We start from the raw sequence: 20,286 nt of genomic DNA on the forward strand, positions 1-20,286 counted from the left end.
ACACAGAATCCAGTGACAGTAGTAATGCGCCCTGGGCGTGTGCCAACCCCTTGCCTTTGGTGTTCTCGCCCCTCAGTACCGCCCCCTGCACGGGGTCACGGGGCAGGTGGGGGCCGGAAACTGGAGGCCCAGGGGGAGGGGGGGCATTAGCAGGTGGCAGGGCTTAAGGTCCACCTCGGACTCGCGCTGGTGCTGGCTCCAGGAGCGGAAGTGTGACCACCTTCTGCAGAGCCTGGGGTCTGGGGACGGTGCGGTGGCACCCTTGTTCTCGTCCGACCCATGTGGGTGTCCAGGTCGGCCAGCTGCCCGCGGCCGTACCCGCTCACCTCCCGCACCCACCCTCTCCGTCCCTCACGTCCTGCTCAGCAGGTCTCATCCGGGCCCCGCTGTCCACCGTGTTCTCAGCGCGGGGTCAGGGGCTCACCACGGACCCGTTCAGCGGAGGATCAGGCGGGCCCTGGGGACCCGGAGCACGAGCTGGTGCCAGGCCCTCCCGAGGACACACACCCACGGGTGTGCACACTGTCCCCGGGGGCCATGCCCTCAGCCTGCCCTCAGCCGGGTGCCCCGTTCAAGTCCCCAAGGCCCGGCCAGCGTGTCCCCGGCCCTGGGCCAGCGCTGGCCTCTGCACGGTCCCTGTGTGTATGCGCCGGTGGGGACCCGGCCGGGAGATGGGCAGGAGCCTCCCTCTAGTTACGGGCGTTTCCTCTCCTGGTGCTGCCCCCCACGCGCTGCTTTCTCAAAGGGAAGAGTCCGAAACAGCCCGTGGTGGCTTCCCGTCCCTCCTCGCTGGCGGGCCCCGTGCTGCTGGATCGGGAGACGGAGCAGCCTCCAGGGGGAGCTGGGGAAATCCCGTGGGAGCTGGACCCCGCCGCACCCCTCCCTGAGCCCTCCCCACCCAGCAGCCCTGGGGCTGTGTCTGCAGGGCCTCCAGGAGCTCCTGGAGGCTGAGGTTTCCCAGCCACAGTGGTCCGGCAGCATGCCCTGCCCCCAGGCTCCGCTGGAACACGCTTCCGAGGCCGAGGGGCCCCCGTGCGCTCGTTTGCCCCCTGGTCTTGCCGCGCATGCGCACCTGTGCCACGCTCCGGGGTCTGCGCGGGCGTTCACCCAATCACATCTGCCTCTTGGAGCCTCGCGGTCATCTGTCAGGGGGGCGCAGTCCTGCTTCCTGCCAGGCGACAGCTCGTGGGTTTGCTGTGGCTGCTGCACGGGGGAAGTGCACAGGCAGGAGGCGGGCAGAGGTGAGGCCGTGTCCCCTGTCTCCCGGGTATAACTTGCACGCGCACTGCGCTCCCTCCAGAGCTGACATCTTCTGCACGCCTTGGACGTTTCCCAGGCCCTGGGCCGCTCCCGGGTCCGCAGCACCTGCCCGGAACGTCCGATGGGGGTGCCGGCCCCGGGCAGGCCTGCGTCTCCTGGTGGTCGGTTCCGCCCTGTCCTTTCTCGGACCGCAGCCTGGAGGAGTCCAGAGAGTGCTTCCAGATGCAAATCCAGTCTTGGCCTCCCCCCACCCCCACCCCACCCCTGCCTGCCTCACACCGCCTTCTTGGACTCCTGGAATGAGTCCAGACCCCTCCGGGCAGACGCCAGGCAGTGCCCCACCTGGCTCCCTGCCTCACAGAGGCTCACACACCTCCATTTGGTCTGAAGGGCACTTCCGGAATTCCTCCCAACCCCAGGACCTTTGCACCTGCTCTTTCCCTCCTCGCTGAGGAGTCCCCACTTAGACTTTGGCTCTCAACTCAGGGGTCACCTTCCGGGGAGCCAGCCCTGCCCAGATCAGTCCGCCTAAGCCAGGCTTTCCTATCACTTTTGGTTCTTCCTCCTCGTGTGTGATGGCAGAGTGTCTGTCCCTGCTGGCCCCAGAGGCAGGGCCGGGTCTCCCATCTCACTGCCGTACCCCGGGGCCAGGCACGTCATGAGCGTGCACAGAATGTCTGATGAAGGCAGAAGTTCACAGTTTCAAGAGTGTGATTCTGGGTGCCCGCTGGCCTTCCTGAGTAGGGCTAGGGCTGGACTGGAACTCTGGACACGCAGCGCCGCCCTCGGGGCCTGCTTCTCCCCTGTCCTGGGTCATCGTGCTCCTGTCTCCTGAAAGAAGCTCACAGGGAAGGGGCTGGGGTCCTCTTCGGGGAGGGTGGGTGAGTGCCCACGGCTGCGTCATGCAGGGCTGCCCATGGCTGGCTCCGAGGTGCCCTCAGGGCCGGCTGCGCGCTCAGCCTGGTGACTCCCGGTGGAGCCCTGCGGTGCCCGGTAGGACCCGGCCTGCCTCACCCCTCGGGCCGATGGCTTGGGTTCTGGTCGCGAGCTGTCCACACGTTTTAGAGTCCTGGGGATCAGGTGAGGGGCCTCTGGGAACCCTGTCCGTGAGCGAGAACTCGCGGGCTGGGTTTTCGTGTGCCATCTCTGGAGTGGCTACTGTGTGCCAAGCTGGCACTTAACCGACACTCGGCGTGTTGGCTCATTCCGTTCTCACAGCTCTGGGAAAGACCGTTCCAGTCATCATTTTGGAAGAGCGGACGGGCCTCCGTCAAGAAGAGCCCGGGGTGGGGTGGGGTGGACATGCCAGTGGGGGTTGGGGGACTTGTCAGGTGTGAAGAAATCTTCAGCCTCAGGTGTCCCTGTGGGCACCCAGGCTAAGCACTCACTAGGCAGCAGGCTCTGCCTCCTATCGATCCTCCACGGGCTCTGCCAAAAGTTTCCTCTTCCATGAAGCCTGCCGTGATCACAGCCCCGTCTTCAAGCGCGGTGTGTGAACAGTGAGGAGACACTGGGACTCGGGGGTGTGATCTCCCCACGGCGGGCTCCCCCTCACGTGGGCCTCAGAGGAGATGGGTCTCCCCTATGCCCTCCTCCACCTGCCCAGCCACCCGTCTGGCACAGCCCTGATTTAACTCCTCCGGGCACTAGCGCCCTCTGGAATGGTTTTGTTCAGTTGGTTACTGTCTGCGTGCCCCCTTTAGCCTGCGAGCCTTCGGGGCAGGGGAGGCTTGTCCCCAGCCGCATCTGGGGGCCGGAACTGCCTGGCACAGGGCAGAGACCCCACCGTCCTCTGCTGACCAACCAATGACATTTGGGAGGTTTGGGGACAGAGAGGGAGCCCCACCCGCGAGCCAGGTTTAGGCGCCTTCCCAGGGGCAGATGGGGAGCTGTGGGGGGCGGTTCCGGCCCCACCAGACATCGGGACAAGACTCTAGGCCCTCCGCCCCTGGAGGCACGCACACAAAGCCTGCAACGGTGGTGTTCCCGGGAGGCGGGAGCAGCCAGCCCGGGGGACGCCCTCGGCTTTGTGCCGGGACAGCCAGTGTGAATAGCAGACAGATATTTCTGGAGGCAGCACCCTCTTTGGGGCCAAGGATCGGCCCCGGCTTCTGGGCGTTCGCTTGCACAGCCGCGCCGTCGCCCTGGGGTGGCCCGAGGGTCCGGAAGCGGGCGGCTCCTGGCCGGGACCCAGGCCCCGTGTCGCTGGAGTTGCCGACTGGAGCACGTTCGGGCTAATTATGCGCTCCCGCCTGACAAGCCCTTTATCTGTTGTGTGTATTTGTTTTGGGCTGTGCTGCTGACTCCTTCGGCGAGTCCCCTTGGAAGGCTGGTTCTGCGCCCCCGGGGAGGAGGGGGGCGGCCTGGCGGGGAGGCTGGGGGTGCCCCTCCCTGGGCTGAGGCTCCGGAGGCGGCGCTCGCGGCCCCTCCCCCTGCGCGGGCTGCGGGCAAGAGCGGGTGCCATCGCTCCTCGGGAGGGGCTTCCTCCCTCTGGGGGCCTGGGGGTCCTGTGGGCCGGCCGTGCTTCCTGGTTCCAAGGCGGCAAGGGGACAGCCCGCGACCTCCCTCCTGTGCCGGGATCCAACTCACTCGCCAGCAAGGACCGGCCACCAGAGGTCCCCTCTCTTCTCCAGCATTTGGGGACAGGACCTTCAGGGGTGCGCCGGCCACCGAGGCCCCTGGGTGGCCCCTGGCAGAGCCCGGGAGGAGTCTGCAGGCGGCCACCATGGTGCAAAATGTGATCCTCGTGTTTTTCCGCAGACGGCTGAGCCAGAGACCTGCCGTGGAGGAGCTGGAGAGAAGGAACATCCTGAAACGTGAGTAGCTTCTACCCGCGCCTCTTAGGGGCGAGCCTGCGGCAGGTGCACCCACCCTGCTCCCCGTGGCCCCTCGGGGTCCGACTGCCCCGAGAAAGGAAACCCTAGAGCAAAGTTCATTCACTCGGAAGTGTCTCCTTTTACAATTAAGAGGGGAAAAAAGCTTGCCTCCGGCCACGAAAGGGATCCCTACTTCCAGGGTCCTGTAAGGAGCCCTGCCAACGCCTCAGTACTCTCCTGGCACCGCAGGTCTCAGGCGGGTTTGCCTGGCCGTCCGGGGTGGGGACAGTGTCAGAAACCGTAGGGAGGAGGCGTGCCCCGGGGCGGGACAGGAGGGCAGGGGGGAAGTGGGAGGCCTGCTGGAGGGTCACAAGGCTGTCTCCGGGACCCCCCACCTCCCGTCCGGGCTCCACGCCGCCCGGGGTCCCCAGGTGTGTGACCACAGGTGTCCACAAACCGCCTCGCAGCACAGAGTGCGCGGCTCAGGCTCCTTAGAGCCCCTGGTGGTTCTGGGCGGTCAGACCCCTTCTGAGTGATTCTCAGACACTTCTCTGGTCCACAGATTTTAGTTGTCAAAACACTTGGCACAGAAAGTGTCTTCTGAGGTCCTGGCTTATTTAAAGTGCTTTGTTTCGCCTCTTGACATGATGCACGCTGCACATATGCTCTGAGTTTGGTGTTTTATTCTGTGAACGTCTTTTCACAAAGTTAGGGCAGCGCCCGAGCTGGCTTTGTGGCGGAAGGCAGGTGGCGGACCCTCGTGATGGCCTGGGCGCGGGGTCCCTGCCATTCCCTGTCCTCCGTCCCCGCCGGGGCACCTTCACCTGCCAGGGGGTCCCCTCCTTTGTAGACAGGTGGGAGTATTTCACACCATGAAGAGGGACTGCACGTTGTCACCGTCAGACTTCAGATAGGGCACCTGGTCTTCTCAGTTGTATGGACTTGGCCATGTCTCAGGAGTGATCAACTGGTTGATTTCAAATTGTGTTTAATGTTTGTTTATTTTTGAGAGACAGAGTGCATGGATGAGGGAGGGGCAGAGAGGGAGGGAGACACAGAATCGGAAGCAGGCTCCAGGCTCTGAGCTGTCAGCACAGAGCCCAATGCGGGGCTTGAACCCACGAACCATGAGACCATGACCTGAGCTGAAGTCAGACGCTTAACCGACTGAGCCACCCGGGCACCCATTTCTGAGGATTTAAAGAAGAGCCTGTCATTGATTACCTGCATAATCATGTAGACAGAGAAGAAAGTCAAGCTCTGTTTCAGTTAACAAGTAAATTTTCTTAAAAGTTTATTTATTTATATTGAGAGGGTGGGGGAGGGTCAGAGAGAGAGAGAATCCGAAGCAGACCCCGTGCTGTCCGCATGGACCTGATGCAGGGCTCGATCCCACAAACCATGATCAGATCTGATCCAAACTCAAGAGTCAGATGTTTAACTGACTGAGCCGTCCAGGCGCCCTGCAAGTATTAGGCTGTTTCAAGATTCCATCACTTACTTACAACGCTACTAAATCACAGTTCCCTTCAAGTAGCTCGGGGCGCTGGTGGGCACGGTGTAGATTTCCTGGGAGGGATGTGCTGCCCCGTGAGGGGCTGCAGCTCTGCCCCCATGGACCTCTCCCCTGCTGCCGGGGGCACCGGGTGCTCCCAAGTGAGCACCCCCAATCATATTCATCTTCGCAAATAAATGTCAGAGCCTTAAAATTAGAACCAGTGCTTGGTGAATAGAGGTGGTAAGTGGATGCGTGGAACTTTCTGCACGCACCTCCTGAGAGGAAGGGAGTGCCCATGGCGACCCCTGCTTTACCGTCGAGCCAAGCAGCCCGGCAGCTTCTCCGGTGCCCCGAGTGGGAGTGGCTGCAGATGTCACCGCCGGTGGGTGGTGGCTGTTTGTTTTGTCTCATCCTGCGGAGCTGAGGAGAGGGTGACCATCTATGGCCCGGCACGGGGCGTAGAGTCACAGGCTCCCAGCGTCCCTGCTACAGTGCGCGCTCCGCCTGTGATCAGTCCTCGGAATGTCGTCACGTCGAATCTGCTCCCCCACAGAGGGAGGCCCGGCAAGCGGGGGGCCCGGGACTGGCTGTGACCAGGTCTCGGAGGGACCGTTAGAACTCGGTGTTTCTCCGGGTGCCTGGGGGGCTCAGTCGGTTAAGCGTCCAACTTCGGCTCAGGTCATGATCTCACCGTTTGTGGGTTCAAGCCCCGAGTTGGGCTCTGTGCTGACAGCTTGGAGCCTGGAGCTGCTTCCGATTCTGTGTCTCCCCTCTCTCTGACCCTCCCCTGCTCACACTCTGTCTCCCTCTGTCTCTCAAAAATAAGTAAAAAACACTAAAAAAAAAAAACAAAAAAAAAAACTCGGTGTTTCCCGTGGATGAGACACAGCGGCAGGCGGCGGCAGCAAACCCGGCGCATCCGTGTGAGGCCCCCGCTGCCAGCACGGTGCTCAGGGCTTGCCGCTCCCCTCACTTTGATTGGTACAGCAGTGGTTCGCACCGCTGCCCCCATTTCCTTGGCAAGGACATGGAGCCCCAGGCTGCCTGGTGCCGCGGGCCGGGGTCGAAGCCCTGCCTTAGGAGAGCACTCCATCTCTCATGATGTGTGGAAGACTGGAGGGTGGCCGTCCAGGCCACGGGCACTCCTCCCCGAACGTCTGGGTATGGGGACCGGGGTCAGGGCCCCTTGTTGTGTATGAGGCACGGGGTTTTCTGGGTCTGGGAACAAAAGGCCCGCAGACCCATCCCCAGGTGGGGCTCAGAGATGGCCCCGGGCTCGGGCTCTGGGGAAGGACTTGTCGTGCCCCGTAGAGCACCTGGTGCAGAGGGGCCCCTGCAGGGGAGGGGACCCCCCTCCAACGATCGGCACCCCAGAGCACCCTGACCCTGGTGGTGACGTTGTTCATGATGGAAAACACAGATCTGGTTTCTTTCCCTGTTTTCACGTGGAGGCTGGGCCTGGCCTCTGTCCGTGGCCTGTCTTTAAAGAGATCTGAAAAATTCACCTCCTGTCACTGGAATCCCTCGTGGCTGGCCTGGTACTGGTACTTCCACGATTGTTTCTTGATCATATCATCAGCTTCCTGGTTCGGCCATGCAACTGTGGCTTCTTCTGGTTTATCACTCGGATTAAAAACAGGACATAACACGTTTCATTTCCTTTTCTAAATCATTCAAACGTGAGACAAATCTCCCTTTAAAAAAAAAATTACTGCAACGTGCCGTATATCCAGCACCCAGGAACCCAGTCCCCCAAGCGCACCAGGGTGCGGGATGTTGTCAGCAGAGGCAGGGGGTTCCGGCTGCGTCACCTGCCGGTCTCAAGCTCCCCCCCCGCCCCGCCCCCCGCAGGCAGCCATGTTTCTAGGATCGAGTGGTGGCAGGTGAGCGTCCCTTCCCAGAACGGGGACCTGAGGCTTTCTTTAGCAACAGAGAGTGCCAGAAATAGGACATCCATTATCTCGTATCCCCGGGCAAAGCTGCCTTTTTACACGCGGCTCCCAGGTCTCTATTTTTAGCTCCCGCGTGTAGGTGCGAGGAAGCCTTGAATGTTAATAGTAGCAGCTCGGGAGCCCAGCTCAGCGAGGCTCGGGGGCTCCTCTGAGAGGCACGTCGTGTAGAGCCTGCGAAGTGTGCTCGCTTCTGCCGCGGGGACTCGGCTGGGTTCACGCTCGGTGTAGATTTGAAATATACCCCCATTCAGGGTATATAGATTCAGGCAAGCCTGTGCTGCCGAGTCTGGCGGGAGGTTGTGGCCGCACGTCCGCATTCCTAGCGAGTAGAAGGAGGAAACAGCAGTGATGGTTGTACCAGGATCCGTGTATAATACCAGCTTAATCCGCTAAGACCGTCGGAGTGCCATCTATGGTCCTGGACGTACATAGACAAGAAATATTTGATGAGGGAGGAACTCCCTGTTTCTCCCGCACATAAATGCACGGCCGAGGGTGGCCGGTGACTGCTGACCCAGAGGCGCCTCGGGGAGGCTGACGGGGCAGGGCTGCCCCAGGGCACGCATCTGTCTCTGTGTGGCAGCGGGACCTTGGCCTGAGCCGTGGCGGGTGGAGTGGAGGACAGCCAGCTGTGACATGGGGAAAAGGGGAAGAGGAGGGCATGAGCTCACTTCTCCACCAAAAACAAAGTCTAAATCCGTTTTTCTTTTTCTTTTCTCGTTAACCATTCACAGAAAGGAATGATCAGACAGAGCAAGAAGAAAGAAGGGAAATCAAGCAGAGATTGACAAGAAAGGTACTGTGACCTCAGCGCCTTTTATCCCCTGAATCTTGAGGGACAGGCGCACTGGAGAGGGGCCACCTAGGCGGTGCTGGGGGGGTGACGCGAGGCGTCCCCGTGTCACAGTGCTGGGGGGTGACGTGGGGCGTCCCCGTGCCCCGGTGCTGGGGGGTGGCACGGGGTGTCCCTGTGTCATTGGACGACGTCTTCCTGGTCAGCAGCGGATGCACTCCCCAGTGCTGCTGCCACCCCCGAGGTGACCCTCTGTGCCCACGGGTGAGACCTGCATGGGGCACAGGACCGCTCGTGTGGCGGGACAAGCCCGATGACATCGCCACTTATGTCTGGGATGAGTTTGTAACGGCGTGTTTCTCCATTCCCCGGAATCTCTGCGTGGCGCCCGAGAGGCAGACCCCTGGGTATCAGCGTCGGGTTACCGTGAGGCCCTTCGGCACCTTCCATGACCTAGAAGCCCCTGATGGCAGACACTCTTGATCAGCCTCCGGGGAAGGTGAGCTGGCTCCGGCCAGCTCGGTCACAGCTGCACAGTCCCATCTAGGTCAGGGCGCCGGCCGTCTCTGAACTTGAGCGTCCTGGTGTCTCTCTGTGCTCCGCAGAAATGACAGATGTCCTGATAGCGTCAGGTTCATCAAATGTCCCACCTGAGCTTGACTTGCGAGTCTGCTGTGGCGGCGTCCACACCATGGGGACTTCTTGTTAAGAGCTCCTCTCACGAGAGGGGGAGGAGGCTGGCCATCTACCCTGTTGGACGTTACGTGGCTGCCCTCTCCAAGGGCATATGGGGTGCGGCCGGGCCCCCGGGAGGGACCCCCCTGAGGGAGGGTGTTGGGCGGCTGCCATTTAAGAGTGCGTGACCTGAGCCTTCACGTTGGAGATTGTAGGCATTGGGGTCATTCCGCTTCACTGTCGCAGAGATTCCCGTTTACCTCTAGAAACGGGTTCGTCCAGAGCTTTCTGGAAAGCCACTCTGGCGGGTGAGAATAGCTCACTGTGAGGACCTCGTGTTTCAGCTTAATCAGAGGCCCACGGTGGACGAGCTAAGGGACAGGAAGATTCTGATACGGTTCAGTGACTACGTGGAGGTGGCCAAAGCTCAGGACTACGACCGGCGAGCCGACAAGCCTTGGACGCGCCTGTCCGCGGCCGACAAGGTACGGACGGGCCTGGCTGGGGGCGGGACGCCGAGGCTGGTCCTTCCTGGAGGCAGCTCTGTCCCGGCCGCCTCCGCTCAGTTGGGTTCGTACTGAAGAACTGAGCCCCAAATGCCATGCGGGGTAGTTTTTGTAAATACATTTTTTACTTGTCTCCCATATATGGTAACACGCAAACATGTGGTCTCAGTGTTACAGGTCGTGAGGGATGTTGTCACGGGTGAGAATAGCCAGGTCGCCTTGAGGCTTGTTTTGTTTTGGGGTTTTTCCCCTTAGGGAGGGGGGAGGGGGACCCTACCACAGTAGGTGCCATCGGGTCTTGAATTAAGCCTGTACTTTGACCCCCGACGTGGATTTCACAAGATCATCCGGATCATGGCTGCGTTTCCAACGAGGGGGCGAGGTCTGGAGGCTATTTTGGTTGTCACCAGCGGCGGGTGCCACTGGAGTGGAGTGGGCAGAGCCCCGGGTGCCCCTGAGCACCCCCTAATGCACAGGACGGCCCCGCAACGGGAAGCTCGCGAGTCCTGAATGTCACAAATGTGGGCGCTGAGGAACTCCGGTCTGGATGAACCAGAAGTGGGCAAAGCTGGAGGAAAAGCAGCAGCAAACAGAGTTTTACACAGAATTAGCGACAGTGAGACAGAGAGGGGTGGAGGAGACGGAGGCGCTCAGGAAAACCCAGGCTGTGTAGACAGAGGCGGCTCTGGATCCACCCCGGACTGGTCCGGTGCGAGGGGTCTCCGGGGGCCTGCGGAGCAGTCTGACCCGAACGGTCTGGGTGCAGGACGAGAGCGAGGCAGCAGGGGGTCCCAGATGCTGGGGGACGAAACAGGGAATGACATTCACCCAGCCCTCGCGCTGTCCCGGACTGAGTCCCCCTGTCCGGCATTATTGCTTATTTAATCCTCAGAAAATCCCCGTGAGAGATGTGTCCTTATTACTCCCGTAGAGGTGCTATGGGACAGATGACTCGGAAGGGCTCAGAGGGTGTGTTCCTGTCCGTGGTCACACGCTGTAGACGGGCAGGACTGAGGCCTATCCCTTCTGGTCGTTGGTGATTTTACGGCTGTGGGAAGAGCAAAATCACACGCTTAGCCGGTGCGTTGGCTGAATGGGCTCATGGTTCCTCGTTCCCCGTGTGCGGATCGAGAGTGAGGGTACATGCACACGTATACAGGGGCGCCTGGGGGCTCAGGCAGTTAAACGTCCAACTTTGGCTCAGGTCACGATCTCACAGTTCGTGGGCTTGAGCCCCGTGTCGGGCTGCGTCCTGACAGCTCAGAGCCTGGAGCTGCTTCAAATTCTGTGTCTCCTTCTCTCTTTGACCCTCCCCTGCTCCTGCTCTGTCTCTGTCTCAAAAATAAATTAAAAAAAAATTAAAAAAATAAATGTACTCAGGTGTCACCTCCCTTTGGTCGGACGCAGGCAGTCTCGGCCCCTTGGGCGAGGTGGGGAGTGTGTGTGTGTCTGAGCACAGAAGGAATGGTCCCTGGGATCTTGGCTCAGAGCCTCTCCCTGCCCCCAGCTGGGCCCTGAGGGTTCATGTGAGGGTGTGCACGGTCCCAGGGGGCCCGGGGAGCCTGGAGGAGCCGGAGGACCCGCCCTGAAATGCTGGGATGCGCACCCCACCCGCGAGCAGCCATGATATGGTTTTGACGTGACGCCAAGCCCGACCTCATGCTGCAGCTAGAATGGCTTCTCCGTGATCTAAGTGCAGAATTCCAAGTTCACCGAAAGCCCAACCCCCTTCATGGTTCTGGGGTCCCTACTTCATGGGGTCCCTAAGCGTGTGCTGGGTCCACCTGTTACATGGGTGGGGTCGCCTTCCTTCCCCGGGGCAGCAGGTCAATTCACTGACCTCCCCCCGGGACCGGCGGCGGCGGGCCCTGAAGGTGCGGAGAGGCTGACTGCTGGGCCGCAAGGGGTTCCCTTTTCTCTGCGAGAACTACGTCACGGAACAGCAGAACTCCGCCAGGCTTGGGAACTGCGGTTAATTCACAGCCTGGGCGCTGATTTCCGAGGTCACCTTCTTCTTGTCCTGTGTTTACATTTCAGGCAGCCATCCGTAAAGAGCTCAATGAATACAAAAGTAACGAGATGGAGGTCCATGCATCAAGCAAGCATTTGACAAGGTCAGACTTCTAAATGTTTGTGCGAATTTCATGACACCTATAACACGGTGTTTCTTTAGAAGGAAGAGAGAAAACACCACAGAGATCTATGTATTTGGGTAAACGGATTTTGTATTTCTGCCGAGAGCCGTGCTGAACACAGCGCACCTCCGTCTCGCGGCTGCAGGGGCCTGGAGGAAGGTGGCGCGTGGACCAGCATCCAGGGGGGCCATGGGTTTATTTAAGGAGTGAACGTACATTTTTTTAAATGCTTATTTATTTTTGAGAGAGAGCGCCAGAGTGCAAGTGAAAGCAGGGGAGGGGCAATGAGAGGGAGACACAGAATCCGAAGCAGCTCCAGGCTCCGAGCTGTCAGCACAGAGCCCGATGCGGGGCTCGAACCCATAAATCATGAGATTAAGACCTGAGCCAAAGTCGATGCTTAACCGACTGAGCCCCCCAGGCGCCTGGTAGTTAATGCACATTTAAGAAAAGAAGCCTCAAAGCAATGAAAGCGATTTGCCAAGACATTGAGTCCGCCTCCTGTGAAATCCCGACCTCCCCACATAGAGCCCCCCTTATCGGAGACCGCCAGGTCACTCCCACGTACTTGCTCCATTATAAAAATTACCTTGTTGAGTGTATGTTCACGTCTTTCACACGAGCTGATGCTTCCCCGTAACGCAAATACGTGAGTCCCGCGGTGCGCCGGGGCGTCTCCAGGCGCTGAGAACGCAGCCCCGCGTCAGCTACCGGAGCCCCTCGGGCAGCGAGCCTCGGTGCCGGTGGGAACACGTAGGCCATCAGCCATAACCAAGACTTTCCAGGTCAGGGCGAAGATGAGCTGTGCTCCTATTACCAGAAAGAGGCCAAGGGGTGTCCTGTGGGTGGCGAAGAGGCTGCATGTTTGTTCCTTGGCCACGACCAGGAAGGAGAGCGGTTCCGAGTTCTCCCCTTTAGTCCCAGCAAGTGTGGTTGTGTGGCCGCGACCCTTCGCCTGAGCCAGTCCCTTTCCCGTTTCTCCCTGGGGCTCAGGGCGCTCAGGCCCCAACTCCAAAGAAAATGGAAATCCTGGATGTAGCTATTTCCTGAAACTAAAATAGTGGACTCCTTTCCTCTTCTGGATGTCCCGAGGGGGCGCCTGCAGTTCTTTAAAACCTGGAGTCTGGGGCGCCTGGGCGGCTCAGTCCGTTAAGCATCCAACTTCGGCTCAGGTCATGATCTTGCACTTGGTGGGTTCGAGCCCTGCGTCGGGCTCTGTGCTGACAGCTCAGAGCCTGGAACCTGCTTCGGATGCTGTGTCTCCCTCTCTCTCTGCCCCTCCCCTGCTCATGCGCTGTCTCTGTGTCTCAATAATAAATAACTGTCAAAAATTTTTTTTAAAAAACCCCACAAACCTGGAGTCTGTAAGGGCCATGTGGCTGGGAGGCAGAAGCAGGTGTGACCCAAGTCCATCCCACAAGACAGTTTCAGGATGACTGCATTAAGGGAGGAAATGGAGGCTGCAAAAGCAGGAGAAAATGATACAAATAAATAGTTTAAATAATTTTAAGGTTCCCCCCTGGGCTGCCATAATTGGCACACATTTGGCCAGAATAGATCATCTTATTTTTGATTATCCAGGACTCTCAAAAATGTGTAGGAAGTAAACATTGTCCAGTAAAACTTTCAGAGCTATTTTTAATGTTTACTCTGTATTGAAGGAAAAGGGTGTGATCATCACATAGTCTTCAGGATGTTAATGTCAAAGTACTTAATACGTTTTCTCATTCTACACGATCAAGGGTTGTTTCCTAAAGAGATCTTCTCTTGTAAGTCCTTCATACCTTTTTCTTAGATGATGGAATTTTAAGAGTTAGCCCAGGACATCAGGAAATAATTATAAGAGCTTAGACCACATATTAGCACTTGGTATAAATTTTTAAAAGAACAATATTAGTCACACGAGATTTTCTTAAATGTATTAAATGTCACCACAAGCCCTGTTCCAGCTCTACCGGAGCAAAAACCTCACCATAGCGGTACTAGAGATTCCAGTAGTTTGGTTCATCAATCAGTTCATTACTTCTATTGATTTGGCAAAGCCTTGGCCTTTTTGTGCAGGTCAAGGGCTTGACAGGCAGCTTTCAAACGGGGTTTTAGGAAGTCTCCAGAATTCAGCGTATAATTCCTCTTGGGGTGCAGCGTGGGCTGGGGAGCCGGGAGCCCTCTGGGCCCTCCACTGCTTGCAGCAGACACATCCACCCTTGGGTCTTAATGCTGGATCTTGGGCAGGTTTATTTGTGGAAGGTTCTGGCCATTTTAACTTAGACATGTATAGCCTTAACCTGTTGTGTCTCTTTATAATCCCTAGATTCCACAGGCCATAGAGATTTTCTTCTGAGAAGAATTTGTGTTTAATTTTTGATACCAACACTGAACATTCATCAGGGAACTTTCCTGAAGTTCAGCTCCAGACCCCCTGCTGCGTTAGCGCCGGGAGCGGGATCACGCGGGCGCTGGTCTGGGCTGTGCTCACCTGCCCGGGGAGCAACCCCTCACTCTCTGCTGTCTGAGGGGTAGGAACTGTCGGACCAGTTGAGACCCAGAGTCGCTCGGCCAGAAGAAAACTGTCCTTTGCCTTTGAACCTTGTTTTGCAGCTCTGCGGTGCCGTGGAGGACAGGGGACGCGCAAGTGCAGGCGCCCTCCGGGCTCTGACGCGGGACCTGCGGCGCGGTGGCACTCAGTATTCTGTTGGAAAGACATTTTTATTCTGATCACAGTTAATTTGAGAACTCTTTAAGTTCACGTTATACAAAATTATTTACTGTATTATACTTTTCTTTTTTTTATATAATGTCTAACAAATACAGCTGCAACATTTTGATTCCTGTTAATTTTGTTCTTTAATTAAATGACTACTTATTGCAGGAAATGAACCTGGGTTTTACTTTTTCTCGGAGGGATGAGAGAGGTCTGTTAGATCCGAGATCTGTGAAATAAGTCTACTTTTCTTACTTTTGAGCCGTCAAATCCAAACACGGAAAAGAGAATTCCAACTTTGTTTTGTTTTGTAAATTCTGGTAGTGTTTGTGATTTGTGCCTTGGGACATCAAATTCTCTTTGTCAAGGTAATTTAACTTTACATATCGCTGAGAAATGACCCTGGGAATAAGTACGGGCTCTGTGGGGAACTCTACCACGATGAAAATTAGGGCCTCTTTGACAGTATCTTTAGGTTCGCATTCGTAAACACGTTGAAAACTGTTAGAAGTGACACAAGGTGAGATGGAGCAGAGGTCATGAGGAAAGTTACCGCAGCACAAAGGTAAAAAGGAAGGTTGGCACAAAGGGGGAAAATAAATACAAATTAACGTTCCCTGAAAGGTAGTTTTACTTGGCCTTTGGGGAAGTGTCCTCACGGAAAAGAGCCCGGCCCCCCTTCCTCTGGGGACATGGTGAGGCAGGAAGCCGAGGGCTCGGAGCATGCCCTTAGAAGCTTCCAGACCCCGTGGCTTGAATCCCAGCTCTGTGCTCTTCATCAAGATACCCCAGTTTTCTCTCTAGGAAGATCATCTCTCTCTCTGGACACATGGCTGTAATTTCTAAAGGAGGGAAGGGTGCCCAACCCGTTCTACGCATCCAGTGACCATTAGCTGCGCCTGGACTTGCCAGGCAGCCCTGGAGCAGGTGCCGGTCCTCCGTGACCTCTCCCTGCACACGCTGCCTCCCTGCTCTCCACACCCGCCCCTGCTCACCTGCTTGAAGGCCGAAGCGGGTCAGGTGCCTGTGGAAGCTGCTCACCCTCGTGACAGCACTTTTCCCTGAGGGACTCATGATGGGTCCTGGCTGCTAGCAAACATAGTGGTGGTTGGTTGGATTCGACTCTTTAAAAGCAGTCGCTATTGGTTGAAAACTTCCAGTCCTACCTTACTTGCTGTGTCGCCTTCTGTGAATCAGTTCACTTCTCTGAGCCTCAATTTCTTTGTGAAATGAGATGATATCTAAACGTCTTCTAACCAGAAGCCAGCTCTTTATAAGCATTTATGTGTATGTATATGTTGTATATTTAATATATGCCTATATTTATTCATAACCCAATATTTGTGGCCAGTCCACCTAATCTAAACGACGTGTTAGCCGCTCCCTACTTTGTTTTATTCCGTTTAAGAGATTAGCAGGAGCCCAGATTGTGTAAAACTACGGTTTCCATCTCCTTCATATAGAAATATCCACACGCCTCCTCTGAAATACAGAACAGAAAGGGGTGCTTCTGTTCGAAAGCATCCTGGCGCCCGAAGCAGAAAGGATCAGTCGTGTTGAGAAGAGAGCTCACCGAGGGCTGTGGCTGGAGGGGGCGTGGCCGCCGGGGCGTGGGTGCTCCGGTGATCCTGCCCGAGCACAGTTCCGGAACTCATGGATAAACTCGGAAGTTAAGGTACAGGATACCCAGTGGAGGACTTGGTGTGGTTCAGGCTCAAGGCTTCCAAGATATCCTAAAACCAGAGACATCTTCACTGTAATCAAAATTGTTAGCAATAGCATCTGACTTCTACATTGTCATTTTCTCGATCATAAACCATTCCTTTAAATTGTATTTCTGACTTTCACGTTCTTATCCTAGAGGTCCAGAGATGAAGGGAAACTGAACGGAGCGCGCTCACTCTGCACTAAGGCAGGCTCTGGTGTGCCGTCTCGAAGGCCTCTCATCCTGTTTGGAGGAACAGAATTGAAGAGCAGTGTACAAATCTCACGCGATGGGTGATGCACACACATGTACATATATGTGCGTGTGTTCTATAGACTTGAAGAGAAAGCGTCTGCCCTTGGGAACCTGCAGACTTAGGAAAAACCGCATGTGCCCTCCCATTCAGAAACAGCCACATAGTGTCCGAATTATCACGGAGGCATCACCGAGGTGTTTGTGCATTGACTTCACAAATCATCTGTTCTAATTTTTGCAAAATAAAATAAGATTAACTATTAAAGTAACAGCATTAAGTCATTAAAGTAATTCTGTTTTTTAAGGAGTTTAAAAGATTTAAAAACTGTAATTTTATGAGGTAATTAAATCAGTTTTAGATATATCAAGTTTTAACCCAATCTAGGGGAAATAGTACATTATAAATCTTTGTAAGAAACTACATCTTTAAACATTAAAAGGGCTTTGAAGTTATACTACATGAGTAATTTTTAGGCCATTGCAATGTCAAACCACCCTCCCCCCCAAGAAAACCCAAAACCCTAACATCAAGAAGTCCATCTTGTGGAAATACATGGTAATTACAGGTCTAAATTCTGGAGGTGAAAATGCAAGTGCTTAGCCACATAGCCCCAGTTCTTTAGCAGCAAATCCAAATCCAGAAATGGAAAATTCTAACTGTATTGTTAAAATCATTAGTCTTACGTGCTTCTAATCTCCATTTGCCCAAGTTCTTTTCCTGAGATTGTTTTTCAGAGTTTTTCATGTGAAAGAAACCTCTGAGATGTGAAGAAGCTGAGCATGTGGAGAGTCAAACGGAACATACGAAAATAGTTTTAAACAACGAGTCACCATAAAGTCATTCTTCTGTAGACTTACTGACCGTGATCTTAGGGACAGACCGCTAGTTTGTATCTAGACGCTGTTAGAATGAACGGTGGAAAAGCTACTAGCGATCGGTCCCACTGCCTTATGGAGAACAGAATGGTGTTTTATGTTTAGAGTCCACTGTTCACTCTCCTTTAAAGAAGGTGAACAGGGAAATTCTAAAAATCACATTTTCTGGACAATAAGCAGTGGGAGAGAAACCGGACATGGCATACATGCTACTCATTCTTAAAAACATGCCCTTATAGACGCACTACTGCCGTCTGCATGCAGAGATCCGTGTCCTGAAAGTGTTCCTGCAGTGCAGGTGTGTGCCCTCAGAATGGTCCATTCCCTGCCTTCCCCCCAGAGAACCAGGTGACACTGGGGACCCCCGGTGGGGCACAGAGCAGTCTCGGGAACACCTAACACCTTGATCTTACTTTGTTGCTACTGTTCCTAATGTGTTACTGTGATCAGAATCCTGCTTCCGCTGTTGGCTCACGGGGGTTGGAATCCTCCTCTGCTTGCTTGAACCTCCCTTTCACTGTGTTCAGGAACGGAGGACGAATTCCCGGACAGGAGCCGGGGTGGCTTACGGGCTAACAGGTGGTGACGACAGCCGGCTTGAGGAGCTGCCTCCCTCCACTGGGAACCTCACCCCTTGTGCTGAGGCCGGAGTGGAGTGCGAGGCTGTGGGCCGCCAGTTTACCACGGAACCGAGGGCTGAACGGACACCGCGCCGATGATCCACTCAGCATCCGTGGTCCCGGGATCTGGTGGCGTGTGGGCCTCCGTGGTCATGTCTAGAGCTGACGAGTTACGTTTCTGCTTGGCTCTGCTAATGCTCAACACTTCTCTCTCTCCCACATGTTCTCTGGAATAATGACCACTTTACGGCTCCATTTGGTTGAGGACATGTGATAACCCCGCACCAACGTGGCACTAAGTTGCAATCCAGGTAAGAAATATAAATGATTGGCTATAATGATCATTTATTTTTAATATGTTTGAAATAGGAAAATCAAGAAATTGTTCGTTAACATAATCATTAGCCTCTGCTAATGCAAAATTGATTTAAATCACTATTTTTGTTAGATAGTAAGATGAATTAAGAAATTTATAATAAAGAAGAGAGCTGACCTTTAAAAGTTTTCTTCTACACTAGGGGTCTTACAAATGACAACCGCAGACCAAATCTGGCCTGCCTTTTTTTTTTTTTAATGGGCTGCAAGTTAAGAATGGATCTTACATTTTTAAATGGTTACACTTGACATGTTTATATAAGACCCATATCATATGTTCTCAGATTTACCTGTTGGTCCACAAAGCCTAAAACGTTTACTATATGGTCTTTTAGGTCATTTGCCAACGCCTGCTCTAATTTTTCTTAAGTTTAAATAGGTATATAATAGAAAATGTTAAAAGTGAACAAAGCGAAATAGCTATATTGTTTCTAAATAAGCTTAAAAATTTTTAAACATTAAATCTGTCTCAAACATTGGTATTTATTATAAACTCATACTGACAGTAGTTGACTTGCGTAAAATGCACGTTTTATTTGGTGAATAATAAAAGCCCTATTAAAAATATTTTTTAATCTTATTTTTGAGAGAGAGCGAGCAAAAAGGGAGTAACAGAGAGGGAGACACAGAATCCGAATCAGGCTCCAGGCTCCGAGCTGTCAGCACAGAGCCTGACGTGGGACTCAGACCCACAAACCATGAGATCATGACCTGAGCCGAAATCAGACACTTAACCTGTTGAGGCTCCCATGGGGGCGCCCAGTAAAGGCCCTATTGATATTAAAGCAAGCGTTTCATTAGTGTGAAAACCCACACCCCATCAACTTCCTTGCATTTAAAATTATTGCTATTGCAGCATAAACCAAAGTTATAGCATCTGAAGGTCCAGATAGTACAAGAGACAGATCTCATTAAAAACATCTGATTCTTGGGGCCCTTGGATGGTTCAGTCAGTACTTTTTAGCTCCTGGAAGTAGTGACATAAGTTACTGTTCACAAGTGAACAAGACAGACAGGTTCCTATTCTTGTAGAATTTATAGGAATGGGGTTATGGAAGGGAGGAAGAAAGAAATTTCTGGAGTGATACTAACATCAATAGGATTGTGAGGAAGACCTCTCAGAAAGACAGCGCGTTCCCAGGAGCAAAGACTCTGAGATAGGACCGTGGTTGTTCATGGCATGTTGCTTGAAGTGTACTGCACGAGAGGAGAGGAACAGTAAATAAGGGTGAGGAAAGGGAGAGAGGCCAGCTCACGTAGGGACTCAGACGTCCTGATTTAAAGGCTGGGTCTTAAAGTGCAAAGGACACCTCTGGAGAGATTTTGTGGGTTGTTTTTCTTCTTTAAGTAAATTGCGGTGAAATGTAGATGACCTAAAGTTAACCATGTCAAGAGTGCTGTTTAGTGGCCTTTAATACACACACAAGCCCATACAACCGCTACTTCTGTCTGGTTCCAGAACATTTCCATCACAGAGGGGACTCTGTACCCTTGAAGCAGGTACTCCTCGCCTTCCCTTCCCCCAGCCCAGGGCAGCCACCCTTCTGCCTTGTCTCCACGGACTTACATATTCTCGAGATTGCAGATTCGTCCAGTGTTACGGTATAACCTTTGTGTTTATTTTTTCACTTAGCGTAATATTCTTGAAGCTCATCTACATTGATACATGAATCAGTGCTTCTTCCTCTCATGGCTGAGTAGGAGTCCATGTGTAGATATACTACATGTTTATTTGTGTGATGCCCACGTGGGCCGTGTCCACAGTGGCTGTCGTGACTAGAGCTTCTGTGCACATTCTTAGACAGGTGTTTGTTGACCATGTTTTCAATTCTTAGGATAGACACCAAAGGGTGAGGTTGCTCAGTTGTGGGATGATTCCACGTTTAACTCTTGAGGAACGACCAAACTGGTTTGCACAGCAGCTGCGCATTTTACTTCCCCAGAAACACACAAGGGTTCCAATTCTTGCACAAGCTTGCCAACACTTACTTTCTGTTCCTTGATTCTCGCCATTCTGGGGGGTGTGAAGCGGCATCTCAGTATGGTTTTGATTGGCAATTTCCTAATGACTGATGATATTCTGTGAGTGTTCGTGTGCTTGTGGCCATGGGTACGTCTC

At 54.4% G+C, this 20,286-nt stretch overlaps 1 protein-coding gene across 1 annotated transcript in view; it reads left to right on the forward strand.

Moving 5' to 3' along the window:
- The window catches only part of PHACTR3 (phosphatase and actin regulator 3), a 198,889-nt gene extending 184,377 nt beyond the window's left edge, over positions 1-14,512 (forward strand). Inside the window, exons 11-15 of the mRNA XM_029917984.1 lie at positions 4,021-4,076; positions 8,261-8,322; positions 9,339-9,479; positions 11,538-11,614; positions 13,947-14,512. Coding sequence (XP_029773844.1) covers positions 4,021-4,076; positions 8,261-8,322; positions 9,339-9,479; positions 11,538-11,614; positions 13,947-13,962 — 352 coding nt within the window. The 3' untranslated portion in view covers positions 13,963-14,512. The remainder of the gene's footprint in view (positions 1-4,020; positions 4,077-8,260; positions 8,323-9,338; positions 9,480-11,537; positions 11,615-13,946) is intronic.
- The last annotated feature ends 5,774 nt before the right edge of the window (positions 14,513-20,286 follow it).

Source organism: Suricata suricatta, chromosome 12 (genome assembly GCF_006229205.1).
Source record: "Suricata suricatta isolate VVHF042 chromosome 12, meerkat_22Aug2017_6uvM2_HiC, whole genome shotgun sequence".
NCBI lineage: Eukaryota > Metazoa > Chordata > Mammalia > Carnivora > Herpestidae > Suricata > Suricata suricatta.